The sequence below is a fragment of the Equus przewalskii genome, chromosome 19, assembly GCF_037783145.1.
Source record: "Equus przewalskii isolate Varuska chromosome 19, EquPr2, whole genome shotgun sequence".
NCBI classification, from domain to species: Eukaryota; Metazoa; Chordata; class Mammalia; order Perissodactyla; family Equidae; genus Equus; species Equus przewalskii.
Genome location: NC_091849.1, coordinates 23924573 through 23944552, shown reverse-complemented (window position 1 = coordinate 23944552; position 19980 = coordinate 23924573). Strand labels below are relative to the sequence as shown.

The 19980-nt window shown below is 43.1% G+C and overlaps 1 protein-coding gene and 1 pseudogene across 1 annotated transcript; one reads left to right on the top strand and one right to left on the bottom strand.

The window, feature by feature from the left end:
• Nucleotides 1-326: 326 nt before the first annotated feature.
• Nucleotides 327-19980, top strand: part of LOC103556171 (histone H2B type 1-A-like) — a 41888-nt pseudogene continuing 22234 nt past the window's right edge.
• LOC103556168 (histone H2B type 1-A) lies at nucleotides 5299-5866 on the bottom strand. The gene has a single exon (XM_008528136.2). It carries the CDS (start codon nucleotides 5803-5805, stop codon nucleotides 5422-5424), a length of 384 nt encoding a protein of 127 aa, XP_008526358.1. The 5' UTR covers nucleotides 5806-5866; the 3' UTR covers nucleotides 5299-5421.

The window sequence follows — 19980 nt, the reverse complement described above, 5'->3', positions numbered from 1 at the left end:
GCCTGCCGCAGCATGGCTTGACAAGCGGTGCCTACGTCCACATCCAGGATCCAAATTGGCGGAACCCCAGCCGCCAAAGCAGAATGTGCACCCCTACTTTGCCACCCTGCTTTCCACGACCGGGAAAGATTATACAATACCTGTTTTAAAACTGTAAAAGTCGCATTAGACTGGGTACGGCCCTATTTATAGTCTGACAGTAGGTGGTGATTTGCTATTTGATTGGCTGATAGCCTGTATCCAATCAGAGAGCCATACTGGAATCACCTTATTTACATACACGCTCCTACCCATTAGCCAATCAGATGTTGACTGTCCAACAAGACAGTTGCACCTCACCTATAAATACCGCATTTGGGGGCCGTGTTAGGCTTTTGCCGTTTAGGGGCTGTATGGTAACGTTGTTAGAGGTGTCTTCAAAGGGCGGGGCGCTACTACAAAAGAAAAGTTTTAAGAAAACTTAAGTACAACTCAAAGAGGAAAAAGGCTCCAAAAACGCCAGTTATTTTGTTTGTATCTACAGGGTGTTGAAGCACGTTTTCCTCGATATTGGCATTTCTTCGAAAGCCGTGAGTATCGTGGATTTTTTCATCAACGACGTTTTCGAGCGAATCTTGGGCAAGACGTCTCACCTGGCGTATTACAACGAGAGCTGGATCGTGTCCAAGTAGATCCGGACGGCCGCGCGCCTGCTGCTGCCCGGCGAGCTAGCCAAGCACGCTGTGTCCGAGGGCACCAAGGCTGTCACGAAGTGAAAAGCTTCTCACCAGGCAAGTTTTATAATCCCAAGGTTCTTTTAAGAGCCATCTACTGTTTTTTTAAAGGGCTGTAGACTTTTTTTAAACGTGTGCCAGTAGGCCTTACTAGAGGAACAAACGGCTGGTCTAGCTAGTAAATGTGTGTATTGATCCATTTGCCAAGTGTGCTTCGTTCACACCATTCGGCATGGTTAGAAATAGGTAACTTTTCGAGGTAGTTACACTCTTCTGGTTCTAAACATTAAGTGGGTTGTCGCATTTGCAGTGTTTTCCGTGAAACCTCAGAACTCAAATGAAGCCATTGAAAGAAGGGGAGCTCTCTGAATAGAAGCACACTCTGCCAGATGACAGTGAAAAGGGTGTTGAGCTGTGGAAAGACTTTAAGATCTTAGAGGAGTCTATCGTGGGGACATCAACCAAAGCTGGTTTGCTTCCTTTTTACGTGTCAGGTTAGCGCCCCCTAGCAGCTGAGACTTGAGGCTCAAAGCCCAGCGTTTCATCTACCTATTTATTGGAGTCAACTGGGCTACTGAGAACAGGTTAACGTTGGACTGTGGAGACCCTGCCATATCAAATAATTCTTATTGAAACCCAACAGTCTAGCTAACAACAATCAGCTGGCAAAGAGGAGTAACATTAACTGGATTTCCTCTCTTTTTGCATTACTTTTCTTAGAAGGATTACTTGCTTTTTGTTCTATGACAGGCTCATTAAATTAGTGCTTGTGTCTTGTATTACTGGACTGAGATACTGTTTCCAAATTGGGTCATAGGGTATTTATCAAAATACGGATGCCCAATATTCAAGTCAGGGGACTTTGGGTATAAGATTTATTCTGTTGTCATCTGGACTCTGAGCAGACAAGCATTTAAAAAAAAAAATCAGTGGTAAAGGGCATTGGAATAAACATCAGAAAGAAGGGATCAAATTATTACTACTTCCCAAAACCTGTGGTTTAGCGGGAATCCTCAATCTGTTTATATTTTTCATTTTTCTTTTTAAGATTTAGTGTATGTACGTCGTCTTTATAGTGAAAAAACATCCTTAGTACCATTTGATTGAATATTTACAGTAAAAATCTATAGGGAAAAAAGTGCCTCACCCTTCCATACACAGTGAGCCATCCCTGCAGAACCTTTGAATGCCTTAGCTGGGAGTCCTTCAAGGAGCTAACAGGTGAGGCATCTGCACCACATTGTATGGAGGGAGCATCATTATCCATCAGAGATCCCAGCTGTCCTGGTAAGACCACATGAAAGAGCAGATAGCTGCATAGCTCCCAAATCATTGTCAACTCTGGAATTGAAAAGTGCAGTTTTTTCAGGCTGGTTCTTTCCCTTAGCAGCATGTATTCACCGATTGTGCTACGTGGATTAATATCTTGTTCCTTTGTATTGCTGAATAGTATTCATTGTATAGATGGCAGTTAGTCTATTCATCTGTTGAAGGGATCTTGGTTGTTTCCACTTTTTACTTATTGCCAGTTCCTTACAAGGCTAAACACATGAGCCAGCAATCGTGCTCCTTGTAACATTTACTTAACTAATTTGAAAACTTATGTCCACACAAAAATCTGCACATACTTATTTATAACAACCAGATTCCTCCTTTGATGATCCATTTTTGTCATGTAAGTTTATCAGTGGGAGACAAGGAGGCTGAACTACATGGTTTCTACTTGTGACTAAACTGAATAATGTGCAGTGACAAGTGACCCACAGATTTTAAAATAAGTGACAGGATAGGTCACTGATCACGATGTGCATCTGTTATTTGTGCAGTGACTTGTGAACTGAAGAGTCAGCAGTGGAGTTTGTAATTTATTCAATTACTGACTGTTAATGAAATCTGAACTATATTGTTGGGCAATTGGTGTTACTTAAACTGTGGTAAATGAAATCCATTTATATCAAAACCGTGCAATGTGAAGACTATTTCTATAAACTAAGCACCCCGTTAAAGATAAGAAAAATGAAAAACTGAGTGGAATCAGAAAGGTTAAGTAATGGAAAAAGTATTTTAAAAAATAAGGGAAAAGAAAAACAGTGAAATTAATAAATGTAAAAGTAAAGAAATAGTAAATAAATACATTTTTAAGACTAATTAAAAGGTTAAGCAATAATTAATGTGGTTTGTGAAAAAACATACAAAATTAAGGATAATAAAGGAGTTGTAGTTACAAATACTGTGGAAATAAAATCATTGGAAACCAATTTGCTTATCTTTAAGACAATAGCTTTAATTTTCTTGAAAAACTTAATTACCAAAACTTACTACAAATTATTAGGAAATATAAACAGAATAATTTCATTAAAAAAAAAATTGTGAAAGAACTGTCATCTGAGAAAAGGCCCCAAGTCCAAATTGTCTTAAGGAATTTTACCAAAATTTTAAGAAAATAATTCCAATGCTGTTCAGTAGTTCCTGACTATTAAAAGGACAGCTATCCTCCATGTTTATGAATTGAATAAAAATTTATACCAAAAGCTGAACATCACTGCACACACAAAAAAGGAAAATAGTGATTATTTGTAGTATTAAAGTGTAGATTGTAAATGATACCTTGGCAACCACAATTCAGCAGAACATTAAATGAATTACATATGATACCCAAGCAGGGGTTTATAGCACAAATGCAAGGATGATGCAATACTAGGTAGTTTATAAAAATAACCCCTCATAGTATATCTAAAAAGAAAAAGTTTATGGTGATTCTCCAGAGATGCTGAAAGGGCATTTTATATAATTCAACATCCATTCTTGACTTACAGCTCTTAATAAAGTTGAGACAAGAATTCTTCCTTATTATAACAAAATATATCTAAAGAGGAATAGTGCAGATTCTTGAGGAAAATAAAGGACCAAACAGGAATGTCGACACTCTTCACTGCTGTTAATATGATTATGAAGGTATAAGCCTCTCAAATCAGACAGGAGAAAGAAATTAGAAGTGAACTAATGAAAAGGAGGCAGTAAAATGTTTACTAATTTCAGATATTACTGCAAAAAAGGCAAAACCCACCAGAATTTACCAAAAAGCCAATCTGAAAATGTCAATGCAGCAAGGTATAGTAGGGTGTGAAAAAGATGCACAGAAATCAATACTTTCATGTAAAAAATATAATGCTGGAAGATATGAATAGGGAAGTACACCGTTTACAATAAGAAAACAAAATATCTAGAACTACGTTTAATAAAAAGTATACCAAGTTTACAAGAAGGAAATTGATTCGTCCCTACCAGTCACATGGTCCCATTCCTGTAGGTGAATGGCTCAGGCAGGACTTGGGACTAGGCTCAGTTCTAGAAAAGGGCCGTGAGAGGAAATCCTCTGGGAAGGCTTTCCTTGTTCTCAGAGACCCACTGAAATAGACTGTCTCTTCCTGTCTTTATTTTGTCCTCTCTGCGTAAACACTTGGAACTGGGACCAGCACGAGGGTAAAATCAGGGTGTGAACAGAGGCAATGAAACTGCAGGGCAGTGGAGCCAGGACTCTGATCATCCCAGTCCTGTTATTTCTCCATCAATCAGTTGCCTGTAGAGAATATTCATGAAATTCACAGGGATTTAGGAGCTATGTGCTGTGTCACTGGGGCAGCTGGGGCTCCGATTACATGCTGCTACTCTCAGTACAATGAGAGTACAGTTGCTGTTAGCTCCTTGGAGGACTCCCAGCTGAAGCACACAAGGGGCTCTACAGGGGCTGTCCATCTATGGATGGATGTGTAAGGCACTTTTAATGAAATTTCACTGAATTTTCTTCATGTAAAGAAAACACGCAAATTCTGAACCAGTTAAAAATTAACTTGATGGTTAACCTAGGCTTTTGAGGCTTCCCGTTATACCAGTTACAATTCGATCCTTTCTTTTCAAGGTTGTTTCATTCAGTGTATTAACACTAATTTTTTTAAAGCTTGTGTGTTTAGTGCCGCTTATCTAGTAATACAGAGCTTAAACAGTCTGTTAATGATCCATCACACAGCAGACAAGCAACCTGTACCACATCTTACAAGAAACGTAAAGGGATTAGTTAATTGCGCTTTACCAGAGGATTGTTCCGTTCCAATATGAAGTACTTTTGAGAGAAGGCACTGTTTTCACACACGAATGTCAAGATGCTCTCAACACTGTAGAGCCTCAAATACACATGAAAGGGTCAGGCTCAAAAACCGTGACTTGCCACGCTGAAGTCCCCACAGTTGGAGGGCATCCAGTCAACTGCACAAGACCAAACTTACCGTGCTGAGTCCTACGCACATGAGATATTTTCTTATGACCCCAAAGTCGTCTGAGTTTTAGTTTTCCGAGGGGAGTCTGGGGAAGCAAACCTATGTAACTTTCAGGAGCACCGATAGTGTTCCGCCAACTCATACCCACGTGTTCCAAGCGACTAATTTTTCAGAGGGTTCCTCTTCGGCTACTCCTGCTGTAATTGAGGTAAACTGAGCAGTGCCTCTATTAAGAAACCACATAGCTATCTGCTGTCTCCCACACAGCGTTACATACCTTTGTGAACCGTTAAGTTTAACTTAAACGTCAAGTATTTCTTTAGCCCACCTACTTGAGAGGTACAGTTGCAAAGTTTACAGCCACTTTTTGGGAGAAATTAGGTGGCTCTGAAAAGAGCCTTTGGGTTAAATGTGCAGACGCTTACTTGGGAAGTTTACTTTGAGCTAGTATACTTAGTGACAGCCTTAGTACCCTCAGACACCGCATGCTTTGCCAGCTCCCCAGGCAGAAGCAGTCGAACTGCTGTCTGGATCTCTCTAGATGTGATGGTTGAGTGCTTACTGTAATGGGCTAGGCGTGACGCTTCTCCTGCGATGCGCTCGAATATGTCAGTCACGAAAGAATTCATGATGCTCATAGCTTTCGACGAAATACCAGTGTCAGGATGAACCTGCTTCAGCACCTTGTAAATGTAGATAGAGTAGCTTTCCTTCCGGCACCTCTTGCGTTTCTTTCCCTCTTTCTTCTGAGTTTTAGTTACAGCCTTCTTGAAACCCTTCTTAGAGATAGTAGCACCTTTTGAAGATAACTCCGGCATGATCGGTATACAGCTCTATGAGAGTTAACAGCTCAAGAGTTACAGCTTGAAGAACTACCGCCCACGCCAAGCAAGCGAAGAACGGCTGTGGGAGTGGAAAGACTGGTATTTATAGGCGCGGCGCTCGAGTGACGTGTGGAGGAACCAATATCTGATTGGATAGTGGGTAGTGGCGTGTATGTAAATGAGGTGATTGCAGTAGGACTTTCTGATTGGATAGACGGCCATCAGCCAATCAGAGAGCATATTACAACCTACTGTCAGACTATAAATGGGCCCAGTAGCGTCTTTTTCAGTTGGGGTTTACCAGTCATCTGTAGAGAGATGTTTGGGTGTGGGAAGCAGAGGGGCAAGGCTCACGCTAAGTCGAGGTCTCGCTCTTCCAGAGCAGGCTTGCAATTTGTGGTGGGCCAAGTTCATCGACTGCTCCGTAAGGGACACTATGCTGAGTGTGTTGGAGCTGGTGCACCCACTTGTTTAGCAGCCGTGTTAGACTGACAGCTGAGGTCTTAGAGTTAGCGGGTAACGCCTCTCACAACAGGAAGTAGATACGGATTATCCCGCGTCGTTTGCAGCTGGCTATTCGCAACGATGAGGAGCTGAGCAAACTGTTGGGTGGTGTGATCATCGCCCAAGGAGGTATCCTGCCGAAGAAGCTTGAGAGCTAGCATCAGAAAGTACAGAGCAGGTAGACTCTCCAGGAAGCCACACCGGGCAACCTGAACGTCTGGGGAGTGAAGAAACAAAGGCTCTTTTCAGAGCCGCTCATATTGTCAATGAAGACTGTGCATAGGCTGCAGAGCGGCAGTAATTGTGCCGTTTGTGGCAACAGACTGCTTAAGGTATATTAACTCCGTTTCTAAATAACGTGTGGTACTCAGAAGTAGTGTTATGTTCTGAGATCCGTGAGTTCTTTCCTTACGCCTCAATAATAATGCTGGAGAAGTAAGTTTATGGACTCAGTAGTCATCGGTTGGTTCTGCCATTAGTGTCTTCTTTAGCCGTCGTATTTATCCTCTGGCAGCAAGGAGTTAGTCAACTCACCACTGGAGTCCTTGGGAAAGAGAGCAAGCAAAATAGCCTAAGGGCTACGTAGTTTCTGAACTGTTGTGAATACAGGATTCTTCCGTTTAAGGCTTAAACTCTTAAAGACTGTGCCTGAGTAATAATTGATTTAGGACAGGTGTAATCTTTCAGTTGCCAGTTTAATTCAGGTGGCAGTCCTACAGGACATGAATTAATCTAGCTGAGGCTGCACGATTTTCCAAAAGTAGTCTCTAGAAGTGAACTTCCCAAACGTGCTAGTGTGGTAGTATCAGAAAGTCGTTAAAGTTAGAAAAGAAATTAATCCTGAAATATAGTAAGGCATGTCTAACTACTTTAGACCTGTGATTTTACACATACCTAATAGAATGGCTTATTAAAATGTTGGACAAGATATGTCTTGAAGCTTGATGACGTATAATGGAGAGATACTAGTGTCAGTCTCAGGCAGGAATGTGACAAGGTCTACAAAAGTAAGTTGAAATGACTAGAGAATTTGGTCGAGTTTTTTAGAAATTGTAACTACAAAGAGAAGATAGTTTTATTTGATCTGTTTTGCAGACACCAAGAGGAATTGGGAAGCAAATGAACATTTAATGGGATTCCATCCCCTATACTGGAGTTCGGTCTGGATGGTCTCAATAGCACAGTCTCAAGGCTGCATCCTTGAAGTGACTCCTTGAAGGAACAGGGGGTGGGACTTAGATTCGAAGGACAGTGGAGTGGGTAAAGAGCCTTTGTTCACCTGGGTTCAGTTGACTGCTCAACTGACAGTCAGGTTCTCTCAATGACCACCTCCAACACTCCACACCTGGTGACTGGCTCTTAACACCATTACATGTCTCCTTTATTCTGCAATGTGCCCTGAGTGATCAGCAAGGGGTTTGATTAGTGTGGAGGTGGCTTATTTGGTGGATATCTGTCTGCACTGGAGGCAGATAGCCCAGCAGCAATAAGGCATATGCAAGAGAAAACAGATAATGATTCCTAAAGTAAGTACTATTTTTTTCCACCCAGACCCCCATGATCCTAACCACTAATGAAGGCCCCTAGGCTTGGGGTTGGATCACTCAGGGAGTTCACTATGTCCTCATATGACTTGAAGATGATACGTCAGCAGGTGTGAACACAACATTCTGCTTGGATAATGGCACAGGTGCCTCCTTGCCAGGCAGTAGTAATGTCCAAGGCCATCCTATTTTGGAGGACGGCTGTGTTCTTTGGAGACATTTCAGTGTTCACTAAGGACAGGCTTTGTCGGCTATCATTGAAGCCTTGTTGGGTGAAGTTAGTAAGGGGTTCTGTGTGTCCTATGTTGTCCTCCAGGCCAATGGAGGGAAAAAAGATGGAGGCCAAATGATGGTGCCAGTGGGAAACGGAATGTGACCTTCTGGCTTTTAGGAGAGGGAGGTTGGCAACTTTTGTTACCATAGGATGAGTTCTCCCTTGTGCCCAGGGAAAACCCAGGGTGCAGCGGCCCAACCACCCATGTGGAAGCCATGGCCAGATATTTTGTGCCACACAACCACTGGATGCCATTTAGGGAAATAATAAATTACTTGGGCAGTGCAGCCAGGCAAGAGTTGCTATTTTTTAATGTGGCAGAATGACTACACAGTTTTGGAGTTAACGATCCCATATCCCTGGTACAGTTGGGTTGATTCTGTTTATAAGGATTTTTCTGTTCCTAACATAGGGGTGCATAAGTGCTCAAATGTTCATAACTTGGGGAGAGCCACATAAACCTATCCCAAATCTGAGCGTAGCCACCAATGGCTCTGGTGGTGGTGTTTTTAGGACCCCCTGGTCAGTAGTTTGACAGGCTGATTGTGTAGTTTGACAGAGAAAGAATACCTATGCCCCACATTATTGATAGTGTGTGCCACAAGCCAGGGTTCTGGATGACCATATTGGTAATATCAGGTGAATTACAAGTACTAGTCCTAGCTTGTTTTTCCTTAATATACTACTTCAGGGCCTTCCAGTCTCCTCCCTGGAGCGTGGGTTATCCTCTGTGGCAATCCAGATGAGCTGGAGAGGGGCAGCTGCTCGCATATCCAACAGTTGGGTTGATTTCTTTGCCAAGCATACAAGTGGGCCCCCTGTAGAAAGATATTTCCGTCAGCTGCCTATTCTGTGACCAGACACCACAGGAGCAGCAGAAGTACAAGGTTGGAAAGACGGATATTTAGTAGGAATTTGTATGAGAAAGTCTTCCCCTTCTGTAAGAGTTATGCTTGTGGTGTGATCCTTAGATATTAGTATGCCTGCAGCTTTAGGAACTTGACCTGGTTGTGCATACCATACATGTTGGCCAAGGGAGGCAGCACTGTCAGACATGAGGGGATGGACTGGGGGCAAGATATGCCAGACCAGGATCCCCGCCTTCTGCCCTCTTTCACTGGTGCATGTTCCATTCCAGGTATAGTGCGTTTCAACGCATCCGTCTTGTACAAGGCCAACAGGATCCCAACGCAGATTGAGTAGTTCCGCTTCACCCAGAGGTGTGAAGTAATTCACCCATCCCAAGATTACATCCCATGGCAAATTCCAGTAGACAGTTCCCTTCCCAGGAGTAATGGGGCTTGGTGTTCTCAGCAGCATAGCACATTGGTTCACTGTGAGACTTAGGGCAATGACCGTTTCCCAAGACTTCTAAAACTTTACAGTATTGGGTGCCTCAGCAGGGGTCCCCAGTATGGCATATGGGGCAACAGGTCCCACTGGTTGATCATTCAAATGTAGTAAACCCTGGGATAGTACATTAATCCATCCAGCCAGGGTGGTTTTACCTGTTAATAATTTGATCTGCTGCTTTAGTATTCCATTCTTCCTTTTCTACCTACCCTGCTGCTGTGAGTTATAGGGGAAATGGAACCTCCATCTGATGTCCTCTTATTTTCCCCGGTCTTACACATCATGACATTTAAAATGTCACCTCAGATGACTGTTTGACCAAGGGTTTCCCTACATGGTACTGGGCTTCTCTCATTCCCTAATGGTGGCAGCCTGGTTTGTGCAGTGACAGAGGATAGCTTGAGTTAAGCTGGACACAGTGTCCACACAAGCTAAGGCATGTTTAGAACCCTTACCAAGAGAGAGGAGGCCAATATAATCAACTTGCCAAGCCCTCACTGGTTGGAAACTCCATTGGATGGACCCAGACTTCTTTGTCAGTTGCTTTGGGCATTGTTTAGAAGATGCAAGACATGCTGTTATTGCATTAACCAAGTCACTGAATCTCAAGGGCAATCCGGCATCCTTGTCAATATGGCATCCCACCTGGGCGCTATGGTGACTGCTCTTCCTATGTGCCTAACCTGCTCTATCTATTGAAGGGTCAGTTGCCAGGCTTATAACAGAACTAGGGCATCAGCTTCCTGATCACCAGGGGGTGTCAGCGCTTTGTAAGCTGAGAAGTGGAAGACCATGAGGACTGCCTCAGGCTCTTGCCGGTGAACCCAAATGTCTTTCCACATATCCTGACCCCACAAGGGCTTATTCATCATTGTCCATCCCTTAGCTTCCTGTTTTCCAAGCCATAGGATTTATCCTTTTGGAACAGCCCAACTGTCAGTGCAAAGAGTTAACAGCCGAGGCTCATGAGTCATCACCAGCCAAACCACTCTGAGTTCAGCCCACTGACTGCCGTGGTTTGTTCCTATTGGGCTGAATAGTGACTGCAGTCCATGTGGATGGGTTGCCTCTACTAGATCCCTCTGTATACCAGGCATCAGTGGGAATTTCCCGTACTCTCTCTCTACAGGCCACAAAGACTGCCACAGGAATAGGGACGGGGGCATTTGGAGGATCTATATATTCTACAGGGCCTACTAGCATCCACATTTTTACCCACAAGCTGGTGGACACAGTGCTCCTTTGCTGCAAATAAGTATGTCCCTTAGTCAAAGTGGGAGTTTGAGCCATGGCAGAGGTGAGTCTGTGGACGTATCCTCAATCCGCTCCTTGTTAGGAAGGGAAATTGTTACCACAATATGCAGTTCCCTCACAGGAGGCTGTACCTGGAGGAGTGCTGAGTACACTGCTAGGAGCTGTTGCCGTATGAGGTTATATGGGGTTTCAGCCCCCTTCCAGAGCTGAGACCAAAATCCTAGGGGTACTCTCTCCTCCTGTTGTCTCTGCCACAGTGCCCAACCCATACCTCCCAGGGTCACAGACACATCTAACTCAAATGGCAGCGCTGCTTGGGAGATGTCTGGGACTTTCATCTACTTCACTAGTGTTTTTGCTTCCTCAAGGCGGCTTGTTGCTCTGATTCCTAGTCCCACATGTGGCTTTTTTTAAATGGGCGTTATAAGGGATGGAGGCACTGTGCTGGGTGGAGAAAAAAGTCCTCCAAAACCCCAAAATTCCTACGAAAGCTTGCACCTCTTTTATGTTCTTAGGGCTTGGATAGTCTTGCACCTTATCAATCTTAGCTTCTGGAACAATACACATCTTACCTGACCAAACGACTCCCAGAAACTTTACAGCAGTGACTGGGCCTTGAATTTTTTGTGGGTTCTATCCCTATCCTTTCACTCACAGATGCTCCAACAAACTCTGCAGAGCGTCCTGCAGCAGAAGCAGTCTTCACATGTCAACAGTATATCATCAATGTAATGGGCCCATTTTACTGATGTGGGGAAGGAGAACGGGGACGGATCTTGGGCTACCATCCCATGACATACTGCGGGGCTGTGCAGGTACCCTTGGAGCGGCACTTGAAAGGTCTATTGATGCCCCTCCCACGTGAAGGCAAATTAATCTTGTGACTCAGCAGCCAGGGGTATACTAAAAAAAGCATTTTATAAGTCCAGCACAGCATGGCACACTCCTAGGACCGTGGCCTAGGTATCCAGGATGATGGCAATATTGGGCATGGCCACATGGATGGGGAGGCACCTCCTTGTTAAATTCTCAGTAGCCCACAGGCATCCACCATAAGCCGTCTGACTTTTTGTATCAGTCATATCGGGCTGTTGAAAACCTATGGGCAGGGAATGCAATACCCACTGGGTGCAGTTCTTGGATCATTTCTATTTTCTTATGCCCCCCGCAGGCAATTTATATTGTTTGACAGTTATCACTCTCAGTGGGGATGGCAGGCTTACTGATTGCCACTTAGTGTTTCCCCTCAGCGCTGGTTTGATTATTCTAACCTGGAGGCAGAGTTCGTGGATAGAGGTTTGCAAATTTTGACCTTGTAGGATATCAATAACCAATATGTTCTCTACTATTGGAAAGATAAAAACCTTGTATTCTTTTAAGGGAGAACACCCAATATTCCATGTCAGAGGGATCTTCCTGACCATAACCTTTTGTCCTCTATAACCATTGATGGTGCTGAGGGGGCCAGAACTCTTCTGAGGGCTACCGTGTATTAGAGTACATTCTGCTCCATTGTCAGCCAGAGCCATCACCTTTTGTTTATTTCTGGAGGACCAGTGAATAGTGAGCTCAATATGGGACCTCCGATCACCTTCAGTGGCCCTCACCTGAGGTGGTCTTGGCCTGCTTCCTGTACCTAGGGCATGGGAGGCACCTACCCCGAATAGGACTGTATCCCTGAGGCCTCTGCTGGAGCAGGCGGGGAACTAGGGAGGGTAGGGGTAGGTGTGAACTGTTGTTAAGGTTTTAAGGCTTCCCACAGGCCAACCAACACAGCCTTGGGTTGCTGGTCTACCTTTTCAGGTAGAGTCCTGGCCACAAGGAGGTCAAGCCACATTTGCTTCCAGGTTACTTTCACAAGACCCTTTCCAGCAGATTGAGATAGCCTTTTGGCTTTTCCAGCTCCCTCTCTATCTCAGGTCTTTCCCGCAGCCCGTGCCCATTTCCAGGATTTGTCAGTTTCCCCACATCAGCAATGGACTGCCCGACATCATAAAGGTCTTGTCCCCTGACTGGACTCAGCAGACATATCAGTTCCCATACCAGGTACTGAGGGCAACTGGAGTATCTTGGCTTTCATTCCTGCAGTGAATGTGGTCTGGTTAGGGCCTTTAAAGACAAGGATGTAGATGGCCTGTCTCATTCCAGGCTATCTAAGAATTTGTTGTACCTCTGTATAGGTTTCTAGGGTCGCCTGTGCCCAGGGAGATCCCCCTCTTTGGGCCAAGCCTCCGTGCAGAATAGACTCATCCAATCTATAAGGGAGCAGGTATCTTGAATACTCCAAGCATCATGTAGGCTCTGCCAGAGGGCAGGGTGAGTGGTGATGTTGCTTATTTTCTCTGCCTCTTGCCTGGCCAGAGAAATGCCACCCCGAAACCCCCACACCCCGATTCCATAGCCATACTAACCACGCCTGGATACTTACCCTGGTCTTTTGCTGGAACTTTTCAGCTATATCAGTAAACTCGGTGAGAGTATGTTCTCTCGTCATGAATGTTTGCTGAAGTGGAGTTTGCCCCAATGGCTAGGGTGGTTCTTGCTGGGTTTTCACTTTCCTTTGTATTAGGAGTTGGAGGGCATGGGGTGCTTTGTCCATTTTACTGTCAATCATCATAACATCCTCCTCTTCACTCTCCTCACCTTCCCAGGGATTCTACCTCTTAGCATCCCAATCAGGCTGTCACAAGCACTCAGATCTTAATCCACACCAGCTTATGCCCTCCTAGCTTTGTGAAACAGCATGCTAAGTTCTCCAGTTCTTTATTCTACTCTCCTACCTTATCTAACAGCCCTAAAGCTAGCAGAGTAATGGACAACTGCACATCATTCTCTAATCTCAGCTGTTCTTCCAACTTTCTAACTTAAGCTTCAGCCTGTAGTTGGGCATCAATGGCCAGCCCACTGAAGCAGCCGTTTGTTTTCCTTCTTTGCCACAGTTTCATTTCTCAAACAAACACATTAGACCAGGCGCTGTTTTCTGGGAGTCCTCATACTCACATGGCGGTCCAGAAGCATCTAATATATGGGTCACCCCTCTCCACGTAGAGATCAATGGCAAACCCAGGATTTCCCCCATGGATGCCTCTTTCCCAAGACCCATTTCTTCTCTCTCCTGGCTGGCTCACCAATTGTTGGTTCCCCAGCTGTTCCCCAGGTGAAATTCAAAACTGTCCCTCATATACAGAGGGGAAGGAGAGACCAAAGAAAGAGGCAGGTCATTCCAGATTGGTAGATTGCAGTTTTCATAAACAAGAGAACTTACACAGAGGCAGCCACAAGATTAGTAGATCTCTGCCCCTGCCCACCAGAATCTTAAGAGTTTATATACCTGGCTTCAGTCACATAGACTGTCCAGATGACCTCAATAACACATTGCTCTCTTGAGAAAGGCTGTGTCCTTGAAGTGGCTCCTAGTACAGGAAGAGTGAATGGAATGTACATTCCGAGGACAACGGAGAGGGTGTGAGGAGCGTCCAATTGCCCAGGTCCAATTTGAGGGTCAACCTGCAGTCACATCCTCTCAATGACTTCCTCCAAAAACATCTCTCCACTGTTACTCCTAGCTTACAGGGCAAAACTCAGATTCTACAGCTTAGTGGTGGGATCACGCCCCTGCCTATCTCACAAGGTTCTTTCTTTATACTCTCCCATGCTATGGTTGTATCAGTCTCCTTACAGTTCTTTGAACCCATTTTGCTTTTATTCACTTTTGTCTTTCTTAGTTGCATTCCCTTCTTGGAATGTCCTTCCTGTCCATCTTCATTTAACTAGTTTCTATAAATCATTCAAGAGTATGCTCTTATATTACATCATTTGTGAAGCTTCCCTTGACAATCCCCCCATCTTAGAGCCATTTAGATGTCCCTCTTTTGTGATCTTGTTGAACCTTGGCTGAATCTCAATTATAGCATTTAACAAGTTCCAGTGGAAGTTGTTAATTTTTATGCCTGTCTTTTCTACTAAACTACAGAGTTTTTAAAATAGTCTTAATTGTTTAGCCTGTCACAGTGCCTAAAACATAGAAGATACCAATTGATAGCTTCTTGAATGCATTAATAAATAGATTTTTCTTCCAGCTGCTTACTTTTTAGTATTTTAATAAGATAATAGCAATATGAAGAATTTCAGGGGGCGGAGGGCATCTGTGACATCAACATTTTGACAGATTTATTTTTATTTTTGTATGTTTTCCATTAGCCTTTATGAATATAGAATATTTTCTATTTCATATCATGATTTTTAAGACCATCATATCATTAGAATTTTTTCCAAAGTGGTTATGTCATTTTTATAATTCTTACTTTCAATAGCTGCATAGTAGTCCATCAAATGACATTTATTGAGCACTTACTATGCACCACACACTGTTCTATGTACTTTATGCACTTAATATTATTTAATCCTCAAAATTATTCTGTAGATAGGTACTATTATGTATGAGCTTTACAGATGAAGAGACTAAACGTGTTTGAGACAACAGAGCTAGCATTAGAGCCATCATTTCAACCCAGACACTCTGACTCGAGAGCCCACCTTAACCACTACTATACTAGAATGGATGTACCATAATTTAGTTAAATATATCATTTTCCCATTGGTGGCTACTTAGGATGCTTCCAATATGTCACTCTTGCAACCAATGCTGTAATGAACATCTATGTGCAAATACCTTTTTCCTCCTTCTAAAGTACTATATTTGCTTAAATCATCCTGATATAGGATGATTCGATCAAACAGTATGCAAGATTCTATGGCTTTGTCTACATATTGTTAAATTACGCTTCCAGGTGGCTGCAGCAAAAGCTATCAACAAAGCATGAGAGTATATCTGTTTTATTTTTCCCTCACACAATTTGGTGTTATTTAAATAAAGATTTGCTTCGTTGGTAGGGTAAAGCCTTACCACATTGTTGTTTTAATTCGCATTTTTTTAAATCAGAATGAGACTAAACATTTTCTTTGATTTCATTTCATATATATATGTTTGGTTTTGCCAGTTAGTCTTATCTTGTGAAAGGCCTCTTTGGATCCGTTAAAAAATAATGTAAACAAGAAATGCACATTAATTGTTTTCCAACATTATAAAACTTATGTTAGACCCTTAATAGAATATTTGTGAAATCTGAATAAAACAATTTTACAGCGTAGTCAATAAGAGCCAATTGGATTTTCTAAACTGCCTCTTGACGATGAACATATTCCTCATTAACTTGAAATGTGATCACACATGAGCTCCTTTAAAGTCAAATATAATCTTATCTGACACCAAAGGGAGCCAAGTAGGCAATCCACATAAAAATATATCCAATTTTTAATGCATTTCTGAAATGACACCAGAGAAAATGTGCAGCGAAATTATGAATACTACATTTAATAGTCCTAGGGAGAAAAATTAAAATCAGTGCTGAAAATATACCTTCAGACTTCAGCCTTTCTCTGAACTAGGAAAGATATAAAATAAGAATGGTGATTAAGTGATCAATTGTAGAACACCCACAATGCCCGTACAGATAGATCTTGTTTCAGTTGTTATTTCTGGCTCCTCGGAGCAGGGGAATCAGACAGAGCTGCTTCAAAACCTGCTCTGCTGCTTCTAAGTTGGGTGTTCTTGAGCCAGCTGCCCAATCTCTCTGTGCGGCAGCCTCCTCCCTGCACACTGGAATCCTACCTCACAGGGTTATCGTGAAGGTCAGATCATAGATTGCATCAATAAAGCATCTGGCACATAGCACATGCTTCAGATATGTTACTTCTTTTCTTCATCCTGTGCAGTGGATCTCAACCAGGGGTGATTTTGCCCCTCCAAGGAATATTCAGCAACGTCTGGAGACATGTTTGGCCCATGGAGCCTGGAAGAAAAGGCCTTTAAGTTAGAAATCCTGGGTTTGAATCCTGGCCCTGCCTCTTTATGCCTCAGTGACCTGGGGAAAGTCTCTTGACATCTCAAGCCTGTGTTTCCACATCTATAGCCTGAGAGGAAGACTCCCTCCTGAGGTTTATGTGGACTTTACCCGTTCATTGCTTTACAAGTGTAAATTGCAATCCTCTTCTCCTTTGCTTTTGAGTCCTCTGGGCAAGCTCAGAATTTACCAAAGAATTACTATTTATGGCCATAAATTGCCAGTTGGAGGCAAGTGGATTCATGCTTATTGAGCACCTACTATGTGAGGATTCTGTATTCGACACTTCGTGCCCATTGTTTAAGATGCAAATATGGAAAAGCATTCTAAAGGAGGCCAAGGGGCTAAGCAGTCGGCTTTATCCCAGGAACCCACTTCCTGCCTCCTCTTCTACCTGTGCTGCTGCCATCAGCCGGGTTAGAAGCTCAGCTCTGGACAGACCCACTCTTCACAGTTTTACAACAGGCTGCTTAGGGATCCACATTTGTCTAAACGGAGAACACCCACACCGTGCATCTGAAATGTCTACATAAAATTTGTAGTTGTGACACTTCCATCAGATCAGAAACTTACTGGAAACATTTAATAAAACAGTGGGAACCCCAGTGGGGCTAATTTTATGGGTGTCCTTCTGTGCAGTGTCTGAAAGAGATAATGGATGATATAATTGAAAATCAAGTAGTGTTGTGGGGCCACAGCAAGGAAGCCAGCTGGTGGATGTCAGAGAGGGACAGCAGCAGCAGGTTTGGGGCCCTGTGCCTGTGGGGTGGACAAGGTCTGAGTCAGTCTTACTCCATGCCCTTGGGGAAAGTGCACTCTCGAATCTGACCTATTACTCCTACAGCAGATGGTTCAGCAATGTTTGTTTCTCCTGACGGGAAATATACAAGCATTTTACATAAACATACATCTTAAAATGAAATTTGGTGTAAAATCAACATGGGCTTGGAGAGTACTTTCCCTTCTTATTCTTTTAATGGACTCGCCTCAGGTAAGCCTTCTGTACCAGGCAGCAGCTAAAGAACCAAGGGAAAAGCCACTATTTTACTTTCAAACATTAATTCACATGAGCGTGTGGGGCAGGCTGGGCCCAACCTTATCTACCTGAATGAAAATAGCACTAAACCCACTTTTCACATTTTTCACATCTCAGCACAGAAGCGTCAAGGACTGGAGGGTCAGAAGAAATGCACCAATACCTGTGTGATCTCTGAAGTAGGCTCCTCTGTACCAACACGGAAACACTCAGACACCCAGGGAAGAATTCCTCTCGTCCTCATACCTGTCTGGGAACATACTTTGCTTCAAACCAGGAGTTTTTCTGGGTCTAGAAGCTGGTATCACAGGCAGTCATTTAAGCAGGAAATATAGACTCTTCTGTCAAGGGGTGGAAATCTGCTCAGTCTTATAAGTAAAAGCAGATATGTACAGTTTCTGCAGAGCTTAATCGAACATTGCCGTGGTATGTGCTGGAGACCCAGGATTTGAGACCATCTTCATGTAGGATCAGCTGTCTGGCAGGTGTGTAAAAGCAAGTGATGGTCTGATCTATCCTCTGAGCCTCTTTGCTGCTATCCTTTCCATTCAGCAGAGTTCTGGGGTTTGGGAAGAGTGAGACAATGGCAGAATTGGGGAGCCAGCCTTGAGAGTGAAGCCAAGGGTGGCTGAAAGGTTCTGCTTTAGTGAGGGCTTCTTCTAAGTAGATCAGAATCCCCAGCGATACGAGGAAGGTTTGAAAAAGAGACGTCCCTTCTCCCACCCCCAGGCACACCGTTGGTTAACTGATAACTGGTGGTGCTCTAAACCAGTGCTTCCCAAACTATCTGTGCTGAAGGACTAGTTTATTTTGTTGTTGTTGTTTTCCTTTTAAATATCCAATCTATTTCGGACTATTACTTCTGTCAAATAAAATAAAAGTAAATGGTTAGCAACATGAAAGTTTTGGTTATGCAAAACGAGTAGGTTCTAGAGATCCAGTGTACAACAATGTGGGTACTGTTAGCAATGTTTTATTGTGTACTTGAAATTTGCCAAGAAGGAAGATTTGAAGTGTTCTCACCACAAAAAAAAAAAAGGTGATAACTATCTGAGGTGACGGATGTGTTACTTAGCTTGAATGTGGTGAGTATTTCACAATATATGTGTATATCAAGTCATCAAACTGTACACCTTAAACATATACAATATTCTTTTTGTTCTTTTCTTTTTTTCTTAAAGATTGGCACCTGAGCTAACAACTGTGGCCAATCTTTTTTTTTTTTTTCCTGCTTTATCCCCTCAATCCCCCCTGGTACATAGTTGTATATCTTAGTTGCAGGTCCTTCTAGTTGTAGCATGCAGGACGCCACCTCAACATGGCCTGACGAGTGGTGCCATGTCCACACCCAGGATCCAAACCAGCGAAACCCTGGGCCACCGCAGCGGAGCACATGAACTTAACCACTCGGCCACGGGTCCAGCCCCAAACATATACAATATTCTTAATTGTCAAATATACATCAGTAAAAACATAAATACAGAGCCAGCCGTGATGGCCTAGTGGTTAAAGTTCACATGCTCTGCTTTGGCCACTCAGGTTTGGTTCCCAGGCAGGCATCCACATCACTCATCTGTCAGTGGGCATGCTGTGGCGGCAGCTCACGTAGAAGAACTAGAAGGACTTACAAATGGAGTATACAACTATGTACTGGGGTTTAGGGGAGGGGAAAAAAAGAGGAAGATTGGCAACAGATGTTAGCTCAGGGTGAATCTTTCCCAACAAAAAAACAAGTACACAAAATATAAATTCTAATTTTTTATTACTAAGGTTCAGTAGACAAAATCACATTTTAATCAAGAGAATCAGAACAAACATAATTTAGAGGAAAATAGGGACTCATACAAACTGTATGCATTTATGGAAATGTATGTATCAGTGATGAGTAGAGCTTATGCTTGTCTTGTGGTAGCTCTGTAAACCATTTTGAATGGCACTGCTCTGAGCCACAGGGCTCCAAAGTGGAATAAGCAAGGCAGTCACTAAGGAATATAAAAGAAATTTTACATCAGTCTGTTTACCTTTTTAATCTTAATGTGTTAATTCTTGTTTTGTGTATGTTTTGCAATGGATATACAGTACAGTGTATATTATTGCATATAATTTATGAACAAATAAATGCAAATATTTTTGGAAATGCTAAAAAATTTTTTATAGCCAAAAATGTTTAGGGATGTCTTCTAGACACGTGGTGGAAGTTGGAGGAGATGCTCTGGGAAGTGGGCCTGGGGGGTGGTGCACCTGAGTCTCACTGTTCCTGAGCAAGAAAGTGAAGATGACAGAGGCTCAGCATGAACAGTT

Excerpts from the sequence above, each read along its gene's own strand:
- LOC103556168 (XM_008528136.2), bottom strand. The coding sequence starts at position 5,805 with ATGCCGGAGTTATCTTCAAAAGGTGCTACTATCTCTAAGAAGGGTTTC.